The sequence below is a fragment of the Tetrao urogallus genome, assembly GCF_951394365.1.
Source record: "Tetrao urogallus genome assembly, chromosome: 2".
NCBI lineage: Eukaryota > Metazoa > Chordata > Aves > Galliformes > Phasianidae > Tetrao > Tetrao urogallus.
This window is the reverse complement of record NC_136814.1, coordinates 76,492,108-76,508,780: the sequence shown is the minus strand read 5'-3', so window position 1 is coordinate 76,508,780 and position 16,673 is coordinate 76,492,108. Positions and strand designations below refer to the sequence as shown.

General features: G+C 43.0%; 1 protein-coding gene across 23 annotated transcripts in view; it reads right to left on the bottom strand.

Annotated features, from left to right (window-relative positions):
* The window catches only part of SNAP91 (synaptosome associated protein 91), a gene marked incomplete at both ends in the record, with an annotated part of 67,785 nt that extends 51,733 nt beyond the window's left edge, over nt 1-16,052 (bottom strand). For all 23 annotated transcript variants that reach the window (XM_079532922.1, XM_079532903.1, XM_079532914.1 and 20 more), the window contains one exon: nt 15,923-16,052. In XM_079532922.1, coding sequence (XP_079389048.1) covers nt 15,923-16,052 — 130 coding nt within the window. The remainder of the gene's footprint in view (nt 1-15,922) is intronic.
* Nucleotides 16,053-16,673: the final 621 nt, after the last annotated feature.

Genomic DNA, 16,673 nt, shown 5'->3' with positions numbered 1-16,673 from the left:
TGGATTTGTTAATATGAAAGAGATAATAAAAACTATTGGATGTAGAACAGCACACTAGAAGCAATATTAAACAGTCCCGCAATGTTGATTCTGTCTGCTATACAGAGAAGTAGGATGAATGAGGATTAAAGATACCTTCATGATGAATTTTCTATTACTGCGGGCATACATATCAAATACACTGACAGCTGATTCCCAATCCCAGAAACTAAGTTCAGATGGAAGTTACACAGTAAAAAAAATGGGAATTCTACAGCAATCACAGAAGTGCTTTCAGTGATACTCTCGCAAAATCACTGAAGAGTGAAGACCTATATCCTTCACTTGAATTCATTTGCTTACTGCAAAGGACTGAATTACCATTGCCAAATCACAGTACATGACTTATATTTCTTTTCTTCACATCTTGCTAGCTGATATTTTAACACTCAGTCAGTGTAGAGATCCTTTTTTAAATTATACATTTCATTTGGAGTTGAATATACTTTTCCAGTTAAGTCTTCAGATGCAAATTTAATATACAAAAGAAAAAAAATCATAAGAAAGGATAGCAATTGTTCTACATCAAAACTTAAATCTAAACACTAGCCTTTAAACTCTTTGACTAGACCACTTTTTGACCCAGCCTTGGGATATGTGCAGTTTATTCAGGTAAGAGAAGCAAGTCTAGAGTATGATCAGAAACAGGGTGGCCAACAGGGCAAGTGAGGGAATTATCCCCTTCTGCTCTGCCCTCCTGAGTGTGTGTACTGTACTGTGCCCAGACCTGGGGCTCCCAGTACAGGTAGGATGTGGAACTGTTGAAGAGGGTCCAGAGAAGGTCACAGTGATGATCAAAGGTCTGGAGCACCTCTCCAATGAAGAAAGATTGAGGAGGCTGGAGAAGAGAAGGCTCTGGGGAGACCTCATTGTGGCCTTCCAGTACTTGAAGGGAGTTTACAAGTGGGAGGGAGACTATCTTGTTGCACAGCCTGATAGTTACAGTACAAGGGGGAATGGCTTTAAACTAAAAGAGAGTAGATTTCAATTAGATTTTAGGAATAAAATTTTTAGTTTTTCAGGAGATGAGGCACTGACACAGCTGCCCAGAGAAGCTGTGGATGCCCCATCCCTGGAGGCATCCAAGCTCAGTTTGGATAACGCCTTGGGCAGTCTGATCTACTGGCTAGCAATCCTGCCTACAGCAGGGGGTTGGAACTTTAAGGATACTTCCAACCCAAGTTCTGTGATCCTATGACTGCTGCATCTTATCCAGTGCACTTTCATACAATCTCTACCCTTCCTTCCCCACCACAACAAGGCTTTAAATTGTATGGAAAAAAAAAAAAAAATCAAAAACCCTATTCCATTAACAATATTAAATAAGTTGCATTCAATTTTTGTCCTTTTCAGAGGGTCAGGTGCAGCTCCCTTGGAAAGGAGAACATATAAGCCACTAGATTTGAAAAGGTGCAGCCCTAAGTTGCTTAGTTTTTCTAACTACTAAAAATGCAGAAGATGTGTGATATATTGTCTTAAAAGAATTCTTGTCACAAGCAACTGCAAGTTCCATCAACTAAGTATATTTTCTACTTAAAATTAAAGTGTATTGCTCCACTGACAATGGGAGAATGTTTTATCTTTACTGTTTACATTTGAATTCTGTCCTTGAAAGTAATAAAACAGAAAGATGCCATTCAGGCCAGACCATGGCAACAGCAGATTGGTCAAGTGCCTTCATGGTAGGAAAAGCCACAATGACTCAGAATAAAATCTTCTTCCTTCTTCAAAGAAGTAGGAAGCTCACTCTTGAACCCCATTTGTACAGAATTCACTTTAATTTATATGCCAAAGAATTTGTCTCAGGTAAGGAGACAGGTTCAGTAAGCAAAGGGAAAGAGGAGAAATCTCTGCCCCATGCTCCCTTCCTCTTTCCTGAATGCCAATGGCATGACTCTACATCTACATCTACAGCTAGTTCAATAAATACACACACTTTTCCAAAGACAAATACTGAAGAGTTTTCATTGTTTCAGTAGGAAACATCAAGTTATTCTGGAGCTGAACACATCACTTCAGCATTTTAAGGACTTACACAAATAGCAGCTGAGCAACACATCGCCTTGTACTACATTTCTCAGGCAGCTTTTAATAGTTTAAAATATACAAAATGCCACTTGCATTTGGTGGACATCAAGTGATAAGGTTAGTTCACAAAAGTAGTTGCCTTGGAGAAATGCCATTCCACAGCCTATCTTAATATGGCATACTGGGATAAAAAAAATACTGCCATTAGAAGGAGAATGCCTTCTGTTAACCACTTGACCAATAACTTTTTGCAATTAAAATAATTTTTGTCACACATGGCAACACTCATACCTCATTCTACAAGTCACCTCCTTCACCAGTTCAAATCTTAACCAAAATGCACATTCAGTTAGAGAAGGAAAACAAAGCCACAGGCATCAGCCAATCTTCTCCCAAGCCTTCAAAGCATTTATTTGATTTCCTGTAAAGCATAAAATTGTTCTCTCAATCCATGCAAGCATTAAAGCCATCAACCCATTGGTCACTGTACTGCACTATACAGAGTCCTAGATCTTGCACGATACAGAGAAACAAACTTAGAGGGAATGTACTGTTGCAAGATAATTTCTGAGAAAGATAAAAGCAAGCAAATTTTCTGTTGTAAGTTTACTGCTGTAACTGAATACCAGGACTCCAGCTGTGGCCTGTGATTATCCTTCCACGAGAGTGAACAACGCCTAACATTAAGCGTTGGTTATATCAATTTGTAACTCCTATCACTCGGCTGTTTACTGGACTATCAATAACCACTAGCAGCAGCTTTCAGCAAGAACACCACAAATACACAATCCTTCCTTTTCCAGTCTGTTTGCCACATTAGTATGGGGTCATCTGCTGTAATTTCTGCCCTCCAGCATTTTATAATTAGCCTTTACATGTGGTGATGTAAAAATCCAATCATACCTGGCAGAAAGTGGTAATCAATAGAGGCATGGTGCACAAGATGTTTGAGTTGCTACACTGCTGTCATTTTTACGCTGAGAAGAACAAATTCCCTTTAGTGCTCTCTACCCTCAGATGATCTGTCTTCCTCAGAAAAAGCATTTGCTTTGAAAAAGACTGTAGAAGTGTAACTTACACTAGACCAAAAGAGCAGTTTGTAATCCACTACAAATCTGAATTAGCCTTGAAATACATTGGAAGGAGCCTGATGTTTTAGCTGCATTACTTAGCTTCTATGTACTGAAAGATTAAAAACCTAGGGTGAAGATCAGACAACATACAAGCAACTTCAGTGCTATGTATATTAGCTATTGATGAATGCTAGAAAAGGGTCAGCTGAGTAGGCAGCCCAAGTGGCTGACAGGCCTAGTATTCAATATCCAGGCCATGTGTTCTCAGCTGCTTCAGTGGGATTCTCATTGGAGTCCAGCTACTTCATCAGTGTGTGTCACATGATGATATATAACCTTCAGTATAACACCTGAAAATAAAACAAGACCAGAGTCCTCATACTCCACTGAACAGACATGCCACCAGCAGCTGAAAATGGGATGAAATTCTGAACTGCAAATGAAATGCTCACAGCTATGCAGTCTTGTTGGAAATGCGGGCATACCTAAAGGAAATGGATACCAAGTGTGATGCAAACCTGCCCATGTAGTCAATGCAACAGCACGCAACTCTCCTCGAGGCGCACTGAAGCATAGCTGCATCAGCAAGTAATTTTTAACACTGATGGAATCATTTCAATCCATTTTGTCTCACATCTGTAATGCAACAAATAAAAAGACAGCAAGAGTTTCTAAAAGCAGGAGGCTGCCTCACATATGAGTGCTGTGCCTTAAAAGAGGTTTTACAAAGCTGACAGATATCCTTTAGGGTTAGAAGGAGCACCCTCTCTGTGCTAAAAGAACAAATACAACAAGATGAAACTAAACATCCAGTTCCCTGAAGATCATTCCCTTGCATAACAGCAGTTCAACAAGAATCTTCTGCTTCTGCAAGTTGAAGCTTTTCACATACTGCACATCTCTCAATGCTAAAAAAAGAAAAAAAGAAAATAAAATTGCTAATCTCAATGGAATATCCACCTGAGAGGAGGAGGATGCAGTTAGGACTACTAGCATTTAAAATAAACTGACAGCAGTAAGTTGCTATCTAACAGTTCAAAGCCACCACCATATCTGGAAGATGCACTTGCCACCGGCAGTGGAAGTCTCATATCAAGTACTGAGGAGTGGGAAAGTTGGAATCTGTCATGCTGGTTTAAATCCAGACAACAAACCTTCATGCAGAGGCAGATCTCTAGACTGAAATACCAAGAAGAGTCAATTAAACTCCCGTGCACACTGTGGAGTTGAGTTTTTGAAAGGTAACTTTTCATAATACTGCCTAAGCATTTTCCAACTTGTAAGTAAACAACAGGAAGTTCTTTGCTCTCACCTATGGTAAACACTGTAACTTTTACCTGGTAATATTCCTGCCATTCACAAATAACAGAAGAATGTTTGCATAAAGCTAAGCATAACCAGAGAGACTCACCATGGCTTAGAATGAAGAAACACATCAGAAAGTCACAGGCAAGGTTCACGTATGAAAATTGTGCTCTGTTTTAGAAGCTAGAAATGAACCACTGACTCATGATAAATTGTACTTGTTTTCAAATACTGGCACATGAGATATGCTGACTGAGATAAGCTTCCTCTGGCTTGCTGCCCCTTAGAAGAATATACGTTCCCCTGTAAACACATTTAGATGAGGCTATAAAACTTGGGTTAAGAGCTACAGGCACTATGACTGCACTGTGAATTCCAGAGTTACGCAGTAAGATCCAAACCCAAGTCTCCATATGAAAAGGTTGGGTTTAAAAACTCCAGGGTTGCTAAAGAACTGATGTAATGATTTCTTAAAGTTGGTGTCTATATTCAACCTCTATATAATGAGAAACAGCAGCTTTCAGAGCCAGGAAACAGGCCAGCTGGCTTCCCCCTTTCATACAAGTCCCACACTCTCTAAAATGAGAAGTGAAAGAAAGAGTTCCTTTAAAAGCAATTTGAACTCCCACTTAAGTGCATCTATAAGGGCTCTGTTAATTACCTGTAAAGATGCATGCTCTAGCTAGTGAAGTCTTGCATCATGGGAAGATCACTGTCCCATGTTGAGGACCTCCACACAAACTTGTTGACTTGAATAAATTGTAAGAGCGTGGGCGACAAATCACTATGTTTTATTCATGTTTTGAGCAATCATGTCTTCCTCTAATTTCTACAGAGTACCATTTTAGAACATTCTGTAAACTATCAGACTTAAGAGATACAAAGAAATTATGCCAAAGGCACTGAGAGCCTGCCAGTCTCTGCAGGCTAACAGCTGACCATCTGCTATGGAAGCATCCACTGCCGTTATGTCATCCATGTCATCCATGCTCATGCCAAGTTGAGATCCAGTTTGAAGCAATCAAGTCTACTGTCAGTAGTCATGCCACAGTTTGTCCCGCCTCTGTAACAGAGTGCAAAGTTTACAATACTTTATTGAAAGGACATGTTTCTCTGGTCTTTTAAAGAGATGGTAGAACAATCTTAGCTCAAGTAGACACCAGCCTCTTTGAATCTGCCCTTATCAGTGTTTCACATTTCAGCTATAACCTCATCTCCTAAACAGCTAGGGAAGGGGAAAACAAACAAATGAACCCATGCCTTCTTTTTCATTCCTTCTTTAAGGATATAAAACCACCTTGGCAAAACACAGCTGAGTCATTTTTTAGAGCTCTATGGCCCAACTACAGCACTGGGAGCTCCTGCCAACTGCCATCTACCTGTGCTAATTTTGTGTATGGGCTTGCAACCAAAAAAAAGGGTTGATTGTCACCAGTTAGCCTCAAGCTGCAGATGCATCCTGGCATTAACTTGCAATTCTCAGTTCATATTAAAAGCACAGTATACCTTTTGGTGGCCTTCAACCATGACCATGCCTGTGTACTCATACCATCCCACTCCCCCCACCCCGAAGCAAGAAATATCATACACTTTTTATTTTTATCAATGGCTAGAAAATAGATTCTAGCAAAGGCAATCAACTGACACAATGTCTCAGCTCAAATGGCCAAATTACATGTTACAAAAATACACAACATTAGCATGACATCGGGATGTCTCAGCATACAATTCCTTTCATTAAACTAGAATGAGATATAGATACAATCTAAAAAAAAAGCATGAAATCACATTACCCTGGACAGGGAGGAAGAACAGGAGGGTATTTAGACTTGGTTAGTCTGGAAGTCAGTAGTAATAAAGTATGCTGTCTACTGTGCCTACTAATAAGCTGTAAACCTTAGATGCCCTGTGGATTCTACCATTTGCCAGCAGCACAGAAAACACCGTACTCCATGTATATTCACAGTGATATGGTCAAGTCTTGAAGGCTGACATCCAATACCATCTGTGGAACTAGTTAGGCTGCTGGTATATTGCCTCTCTGATGGACTAAAAGTACTGCAGCAAAAATTAATTTCACAACCTGAAGAGGAGAATTTTTATGAGTGCAAGCAGCCTACTGACTACTAGTCATAAACTGACTGCTAGTTACAAAGCCAGGAGGAGCAACTGACACACTCAGTGAGACCTGGAGAGCAACCTTATGAGGTTCAACAAGGGCAAGTATAGAGTTCTACAGCTGAGGACGAATAACCATATGCACCAGCACAGGTTAGGGACTGATCCACTGGAAAGGAGCTCAGCAGAGAAGGACCTGGGTGCTTCTGGTGGACAACGGGTTGGCCATGAGCCAGTAGTAGCCCTGTGGCCACAAGTCCAATGGTATCCCAGGATGCATTAAAAAAAGCATGCCCAGCAGGCTAGGCAGCTGATCCTCCCCCTCTATTCTGCCCTGGTGAGGCCACATTTGGAATGCTGGGTCCAGTTCTGAGCTTCCCAGCTCAAGAAAGATTGCATTTCCAGAGAGAGAACAGAGGAGGGCTGCAAAGATGACTGAGGACCTGGAGAATCTCTCTTGAGGGAAAAGGCTGAGAAGGAGACCTGGGACTATCCTGGAGAAGAAAAGACTGAGAGAGGATCTTATCAATGCTTATAAGTATCTAAAGGATGGGAGTCAAGTGGGTGGGGCCAGAGTCATTTCAGCAGTAAGCAATGGCACAACAAGGGGCAATGGACAGAAACTGGTACAAAGGAAGTTCCACATAAACATGAGGAAAACCTTCTTTATTGCGAGAGTGATGGAGCAGTGGAACAGGCCGCCCAGAGAGCATGTGGAATCTCCTCTAGAGATACTCAAGACCCACCTTGACACTTTCCTCTACAACATCCAGCAGGGAACCTGCTTTAGCAGGAAGGCTGGATTACATGATCTTCAGAGGTCCCTTCCATCCCATATAATTCTGAGATTCTATGAACCCACCTTTTCAAAACTTCATACTGTTTTTTAGAATGTTTTGTGATTGAATTAAATACAATCAAAATAGTAATATTAGAAGTATTAAAAACAGTTTTAACAGTCTACCATGTGGCTTGCAAGACTTCAGAAAAAGCAGACATAGCTATACTCCAGAAAGTGACAAGCTAGCCTCTGCCAAGTACTGCCTTCTAACAATTGCCAACATCGGTTTTATTCAGGTTTTGTTCAGGCCATCAAGCCCTCATCCAAGCAAAATTTTGGCCAGTAGGGAAGCTAAGCAACTATGCTGAGTCTGATGAAGTGGGATACCCCAGTGTTCACTTACCAGCTTCACAATGCAATCTTACTGGTACTACTGGCCAAAGCAGAACAAAAATACTGTTGCAAACCCTTTGCTAAGGATCAGTGCCTGCAAAGATCCTAGAAAGGCTCCTTATACCATATTGTTTGAGTTCAGTGTTCAGACTAGTGCTATATTGCTCAGTTTTTTCTGTACATTGGAAGCCTTATGCTGAGACTCTGACCCTGATTTTCCAGTTTGCATATAGTCCTTGCTGTTCAGTTTTCACAGCATTTTAAACCCAGGCAGAATATTGTTCCTAATCTGCATGCTGCGTATTGAAGTTTGGTGATTCAAGTTTCATCAGACGCTCACTGGTGTGACTTCTTTTGTGTCTGTGGTATTTTCCCTATGCACACACCAGAACTTGTCCTTTTCCACCCTTATCAACATTCTGATCTGTGCTGGAAAATAAGCTCCAAAAAGGAACAGCACATGTTAAGTTAATGATACTGTTCGGTACAGTTGACTCATCTTTAGACTATAGAAAGACTAAGGGATGCCTTCAGCAATACCATATGTCCACAACTGACTGTGGGATATCTTCCATTTTTTTTCCTTGAGGACTAGGGGATATACGTAGCACAGTTTTGGTAATGGAGGAGCTGCAGGAGTGACCCATGTGAGAAGGGGGTCTCTTTCATGGGCTACAGGGGATATCTGATTCAGCAGCACCACGAGCCTCCTGCTCCACCTCTGATGCTGGTGTTTGCTTTGCTGATTCTCACTTTTTCACTGCCTGTCCAGCATTTCCTGCCCCTTCTTGAATACATTTTCCCAGAGGTGCATCCAGCTCAACTTCTGGGCTCAGCCACATCCTACAATGTGTCTGTGGTGGCTGTATCTGGCTGAGGACAGTTTCTTCTCACCATGCAGACATCCTGCTGCCAACACCTTGCCATGGACATCCAATACTGAAGGAAAGGTGAAGTTCAAAACATATCAGTTGTCTCAAGTATCTTGAAAACAAGCAGAAAAGCACAAGATGCAGATGTGACTCCACTATATTACCACCTCTTCAGAAGGAGAGACTAATAGTACAACAAATTCTTCTATTCAATTACAGTTTTCTCTCAATTCCAAGACCAGTGGCTCTTCAACCTGCCAGTAGGCTTCAAGATAGGAGAGGACACCAGGTGGGGAAGTATCACCCACTACTGCCATCTTCTCCATCCAGCAATAAGCACTGAATAGCACCCAAAATTCTGTGTGCCCTTCAGAGATATCCTGACTGCAGTCTACTTTTAAGCACTTCAGAGGATCTTTCAAGAAACACACAGGACCACTCCACCAGAGTACTTTCTTGCACAGTATACAGAAGTCTTAACTAATGGGACAGGCTCAGGTAAGATGCATAAAGAAGATGAATTTAAGAGCCAGGTCAAGAAATCATACACACAGATCAAGTCAAACAACAGGAAATAAAAGAACAGATTATTATTATTATTATTATTATTTTAATTATTGCTTTTGTCAATCACTACAGCCCAGCGCTATAGGATTACTGCCCCACAAGAATATGATGAGATATTCAACCAGGAAATAGAAGTGATGAAAACTATGGATGGGTCACTGCACTATTGTCTGCTCTTCCAGGAGAAGAAAAAAAAAATAAAAACCACACACCTTTTTCATCTGTGCAGAACCAGAAAATGCTAGGCTTCATTTACATAAGGGAAAAGAAGCCATATTGTACTGACAATTTCAGGAACAAGGGACCACAAAGAAAGCAGAAAAGGCATGACTGCTGCATTATAAAGCTCTACTGACAGAAGTCATTACAGCAGAAAGGCCCAACCTGTCCCAAAATTGGTCATTTGTGACCTTGGCAAAGCATCTCTAACAGAAGGATCTTGACTGTTGGAAATAGACTAAGAATATGTCTTCAGTGGCAGAAAAGCCAAAGGGAGGGAGGGTAGGACTAATGAATCTAAAATAATCAAGTTACACTATTTGGATAAAAGGATGTTTAATATTGCTCTATTTACCCACTCTTCTGTCTCCTGTCCTCCTTGTCCTTAGGCACTGCACCATAAGAAGACAGAACAGTTTAGATGCACAAAATTGAGTGATCTTGATCATGTTTCTGCCTCTGAATCCTAACTCAAACTCAAACTTCTATCCAGGATCAAACATATTTTTAAGAATTATTACTTTGCCAAGTCTTACCTTAATAAAAAGGGGAACCTTCTCTTGGTACACATGCCTCAAAAACAGTATTTAAATGAGGCAAAGATGGGAACAGAGGTAATGTCCTAGGAATGTTCAAGACTAGCTAAGACTTCTTATTAGCTCCCCTTACCCATTACAGCTGTTTGTACTCCTTAGAGATCTACACAACTCCAAATAAAGCCAGTCTTCAAAACCATTTTGAGACAGGACACGAGCTAAGTCCACAAAAAACAGAGTGCTATTCACCACAGAGTGATGACGACAACTTTCAGGGGAAAAAGGTGCTAATCTATTATCCACTACTGAGTGGCCTACTAAAGTAAAGAATCGCTTGCATGGAATGTTTTTTTTCTGAGAAAGAAATTCACAATTCAGACTACATCCTAGCTGAGACAACAAAAACAAGACATTGTACTAAAACTGATCTACATTGAAAGCCATTTCTCTCATATATAGAAACTGACAAATTATTTTTTTTATATCTCATTATATCTTATACTGTAGTGATTTCTTTACAAGAGTATGAAGGATAAAGTCTGATTTGTGCAGAGAGTCACTTCTTGACAATTTTTTTAGAGTAATTCCACAGCCACCCAGACAAAGCATCACCTAGACTGCAGAGCAATGCAGAACTTATATGTCTGTGCTACTCCCTTCAGTAAGAGGCCATGAGTGCCAACAAATCTGGAACACATCAAACAACCTCAACAGCAAACAGCTTCTGAAATACACACTTCATTTAACGATAGCGGCACTGATGCAAGGAACTGAAGATAGCACAAAAGCCATCCAGCTAGAGATACGTAATTATGTAATTATACATAGTAATACCTTTTACCTCTTTCATTACTGAACCTGGGAAGAAAACTTAGCCCACTGCTTTTGGTCAATCACCATTTCTCTTTCAACATTAGAGACCATCTTAATTCAAACTCATTAGGTCATCCACACAGTTTGCAGGATAACAGGCAAAAACCCTTCATTGACGAGTATCCGTATCAACAAAACACTGACACCAGTCCTGCGTTTCAGTTGCCAACATGATTTAAACTATATCTCTTTTCAGAGCCTCTGTCAGCCACATACAAAGAGACAAAATTAGACTTGAGATGCAAATACTTTTCTATTTCTGCAATATGCACACAGGTCATCTCCACAGTCACAGAAAATTCCATCTTGATCCTCATCTTCGCTTCCACATTTCATGAAAACCTCCCAGCTTTTGATCGGCCCCCCAGAAGGGCTTCGATCTTACAAAAACTGTTTTGAGGAAGCTAGGAGACTTCACATGGTCTTTCTAGGCCATGTGAGACATGATATTAGACACTCCAGAGCTTCCTCCAGCTGCAAAATAATTCACTGACAACATAAGATAAGGAAAATCCCAACTATTCTGATCCTTTTCAGAAAAAGGAACTTGTTACAAACAACCACAGATGTAACAGCCTCACTGCTTTCCACTTCACTTCCCTAACTGACAGATCACTGGTCTGTTTCTCAGCTAAATCCTTATAAGTAGGTCTGAACAGAGCTCCTTTCATTTTTTATTTTTTTTTCGGATCTATATGTGTTTTAACATTTGCAAGTCACGATATGTCCTTTCTCTGAAAACTTCTCCCTGTTGATGCCTTCAGAGCCAACACCATTTAAGACTGGATGCTTGCTTTGCCTGCCCCACCACCAAACCCCCAGCGAAGCATTAGCACAGCTTTCATAACAACACTGAGAACGAAGCGTTTGCGCTGTGCATGAGTGTTGCCCTCACAGCTGAATGACCACATCTCATGTATCCTTAACGTACATATATTACATCCACAAATTCCTCAATAGCCTTTTTCACTGCTTCAAAAATAAACGCATAAATAAAACCACGCTGCTAATCCTCATCTCACCATGTGAGCGCTTGCCTCACCTGCTATATCTTACTGCAATTTATTTAATGCAACACAATTAGCAGAGGGAGATGAATCAATATCACTGTGCAAACTTAAAGGCCTCTGTTGGAATGAAGGAAATACAGGAGGGGCGATACCAGTTTTTAAGTCCAAAAGGATCAGAGCTCCGATGTTCTAGCTGCAGTGCCTGGCCCCAAACTGTCACTGCATCCTATATTTATGCTTCTTTTCCCCCACAAACGTTTGAGAATTTGTTCAGTGTATGACTTCCAGCAGAAGTTCTTACTGGTATGAGAGCTGGGATTCAAAAAAGTGGTAAATGTTACTGATGAATGTAAGCAGCCTATTCACGCTTGGTACTTCTTCCTTACATAACAAGTCTGTGCAGCACCCAGAGTCCATGCCAAAGGACAGCTACAATGCAGCATCCACAGCAAAGCCTGCACTTGTAAGCTGAGCAAGTACAGAAAGCCACACCAAGGTAAGCATGAAGCAGCTCAGCTTTTGTTCACACAAAAAACTTCATTATACTTTTTTCTCCCTTCCTCATGCACATGGATTCACACTCAAATCATGCTTTTTAACCCTGACAGCAACTTCCCTCTACTTAAGCACTATTTACCAAAAATTAAAAAGAAACAAAACCAAACAAACCCTCCACACACCTCGCCACCCATTGTCTTTCTGTAACCTCCAGAGCTAATGCCTTCTGTAGAAAACACGAGGACAGGCATTGTGTCCCATCCTCACAGGACTCATGTTCAATGGTTGACCTTTCCACTTCATTTACAAAGCCCAGCTGCTAAGCAGGACACTGGCAGGTAGCAGCCAGGTGTCATGTCACACAACCCAAGACACTAAACACAATTACAGCGATCCTTAAGGATGCAGAACCACTGTGCTGATAGTAGAATTACAGCTTTTAATAATACACTGTTCCAATCACCTCACATATCGTCTCTAGTACCTACAGCCCTCACTGTCAAAATCCTTCACACCTCAGTTCAGAATGTAAGGTAAGTTTTGCCTTCCATTTCCTTTCCCTGGCCCTCCTGTGCTACTTATCCATCAGCAATGCACCCAGCCATGCAACTTAGAGCACAGCCCCCACCCGCAGCGTTTCCTGCACGCAGGCAGGGGATGGGCCTCTGGTTCTCATTACAGCACCAGACCCATCCTGACACTTGCTCACAAGACTCACGCCAGAGTTCAAGGAGCTGCTTGACAATTCACGGTGCTGAGGAGATGTCTCAGGTTTAAGAGTCTGAGAATACTTTATCTTCTAAAATATGAACCTGATTTTCATTTATAGCCCGCAATTTTGAATGTATGCATCTCCCACTGATAAGATTCTGTCTTTAATGATCCCAGATAGTTTAATGTTCAACTAATACACACGGCCTAGAAAACAGAAGATAAAACGAACAAGGACTTCTTCCCAGGAAGTGATTCCCCCCCCTCCTCATGGGTATCTCACATGTAGGTGGGCAGGAAATGGCAGGGAAGCCTGCAGGCTTTAGTCTCCCCCAGTCTCATTCCCGAAGTAATAACACTAGCATCAATATCCAAGCACAACTCTTTTCCAGACCTCATTACAGCACTGGTAAATTGTTTCTACCACACTTCTCACTTCAATCCTACCTATTCCATATAGCTCTTTCACTTCTCTACAGATGTGTGCATGCACATGTGTGTAGAATATATACACATTAATATTGCATAGACACAGCATGGTTTTAATTACAAGAGCCAAGCTTTTTTCTTTTTCCGTTTTAAAGCTGAAGCTTCTAGTAACAGACACAGTAGGACTGGCCATACACAGCCTACAGATTGAGAAGTGTCGACAGCTACCAAACATCAACACAGGCAATATCAATAACCAAGAAATTTATAGTCTGTGGATTATCCACACTCATCAGAAGATCTTTTACTAACTTACAAGAAAACAAGGGAGATTACATGACATTAAGACAGCAGATCTATGTTAACAACAGTTTATGCTTAAGTCAGTTTTCAGTCAATGGTGATAAATCAGAACCACAGAATGGCTTAGGTTGGAGGGACCTTGAAGTTCATCTAGTTCCAAATCCCTGTCATGGGCAGGGCTTCCCCCCACCACATTAGGCTGCCCAGGGCTCCATCCAACCTGGTTTTGAATGCCTCTAGGGTTGGGGCAGCCACAGCTTCTCTGGGCAGCCATGCCAGCTCCCTCTGGCACCACCCTCTGAGTAAAAACTTTGTTCCTAATATCTAACCTGAATCTCCCCTCTTATATTTTAAAGCCATTCCCCTTTGTCCCATACTATCAGACCATACAAATAGCCAGACTCCCTCCTGCTTGTAAGCTCCCTCTAAGTACAAGAAGGCTGCAGTGAGGTCTCCCCAAAGTCTTCTCCAAGCTGAACAAGCCCAACTCTCTCAATCTTTCTTTATAGGAAGCGTGCTCCAGTCCTCTGAACATCTCTGTGGCCCTCCTCTGGACCAGCTCCAGCAGCTCCACATCATTCCTGTACTGGGGGTCCCAGGCTTGGATTCAGTACTCGAGATGGAGCCTCATGAGGGCAGAGTAGAGGGAGACAACTCCTTCCCTCTTCATGTTGATCATCCCTCTTTTGATGCAGCCCAGGATATAATTGGCTTTCTGGGCTTCTGCAATGGCACACTGCTGGCTCATGTTCAGCTTCTAGTCCATCAGAATCCCCACGTCCTTCTCCACAGGGCTGCTCTCAATGAATTCTTCTACTTACCTATATATATATATCTGGATTGCCTCAACTTAAATGCGACACCTTGCACTTGGCCTTTTTGAACCTCTTTAGATTCCTGTGTGCCTACTTTTTGAGCATGTCCAGGTGTTTCTGGATGTCATCCCTTCCTTCTATTGGGTCAACTATACCATTCAGCTTGGTGTCATCAACAAACATGCTGAGAGTACACTCAGCATCCCTTTGCCATACACACAGAGCACTGGACATGGCTGAAGGCTGACATGCTGAGTTCCATCTGAACGGCTAGCCATGAAATCATTAGCACCAAAGTCTGTAATTATTTTCCAGAAGTAATACTACCTCCTTTGAAGAAATATAGTATCATCAGAACTGTGTTTGCATGCACCTGCACCAGCATTACTTGATAATGGAAGTAGCCAAGAGACTTCTTGATACAATACTCAACTAATCTTCTCTTCTGAGTGTTTTTTACCATATGTTTCAAGCGTTAGAAAAAAAAAGAAGAAAAAAAAAAAAAAAGAAAAAGCACTTACTTTCAGGCATCATTAAAACCTGCTGTTGATTGCAACCAAAGCTGGACAGTTTCTATGGTGAACAATGCCAATTATCATCATACAATTAAGCACCTTCACCATCCTAACTCCTTGGTGTCTCCAAGAAGGGCCTGACAGTTGAGTGGGTTGAAAAGAAGGAATTGTCAAGACAAAGCATTACAAGCTTACTGCCTTTTAAGAAACATTTTGACTTCAACCTTGTTTCATGCATTAACCAGCTACAGCAAGTCCAGAACAGACAATAAATCTCTGAAACAAAGCCTCAAGCCATCCTCAATAAAACATGACAGAAACCACCAGGCAGACCACAAAGCTGCTATCAGATGTCTAAGACCTCAGCACCTGCCCTTACCCTCTCCAAAAGCCATTCCAATCCACAGCATATTGCTGACCACCACGCCATCACCTAACCTCTTCAGAAGGCCTCTATGAAGAGGCCATGCTCCTGGCAAAGCACTTATTTGTTCCTGCTGGGCCCCACCAGGGCAGAGGGAGGCAGTGGCAGGCAGGTGCCATCCTGCCATGTGCACGACCCCCTTCCCAGGCTGGGGCTGTGCTCTGTGAGGCATGCTTTTCATCTAGAAAGGCAGCGCAAAGCAAGAGGTCAAGAGGAAAAAAATGGCTGAAAGAGTGGTATTATGCAATACGAGAAGAAATGCAATAATAACTCATCGTCTCCTGGAGATTTCTCACAGCCCTTTCCACTCACGAGCTGGATTACAGTAGCAAGCCAGAACACCCAAAGCCACATCCCAGAGGGCCGCAAGCTCAGCCCCGGGTCTTCACTGCGGATACAAAAGGGATGCTTACAGTCCAGGTGCTTCTTCTTGGGCCCCATCACTTCATGCGTGGTGGCTTTGCAGACGGCTCTGGCTACGGCCGATCCCGTAACGCTGTACTGAGCAGCTGCGATGCGATCTGTCAGCGTCTGACCCGACATCTTCGGTTGCCGTTCGTGCCGCTGCCTGCTCTGCAGAGGCAGAAAACACGCGAGGGGAAGGGGCTCGCGGGCTGCGGGCCGTGGGGAGGCGGGGGCCGCCGCACAGGGCTCCTCCGGCCCCCCCCGCCCTGCTGCGCGAGCGTTGGCCTCGCCAGACAATTCCAGAGCGGCTGCCTGGGGCAAAAAAAGGGCGATTTCAGACGCTGCGGGGATAGGGAAAAAAATAAGGAGAATAGAGGGAGACGGCACAAACCGCGAATGAGGGCCGGGGTGGTGGGGGAGCGGGGGGGAGGAGGAAAGCTCACCCCCACATCACCTGCCCGCGTCCTGCCCCTCGCCGCCTCCCCGGCCTGCCCGCTCCCCCCGCCCCGGGAAAGGGCCGCCATCAGCGCCTGGGGGGGGGATCAGGCAGAGTCGGCACCGACCTGTCAACGCGTCCTTCCCTCCGTCCTCCGGCCGCCGCCGCCCAGAGCCACCCCCGGCCCCGATAGCCCCAGGTGCGGGGCGGGCTGCCCCCTCCTCCCGCCGCCGCCGCCGCCGGGATGCGCTGGGCGTGCACGGCCGGGAGCCGCCGCTGCTATTTCCAGCCTAATCCTCCCGCAGCCTAATCCCCGCGCGACT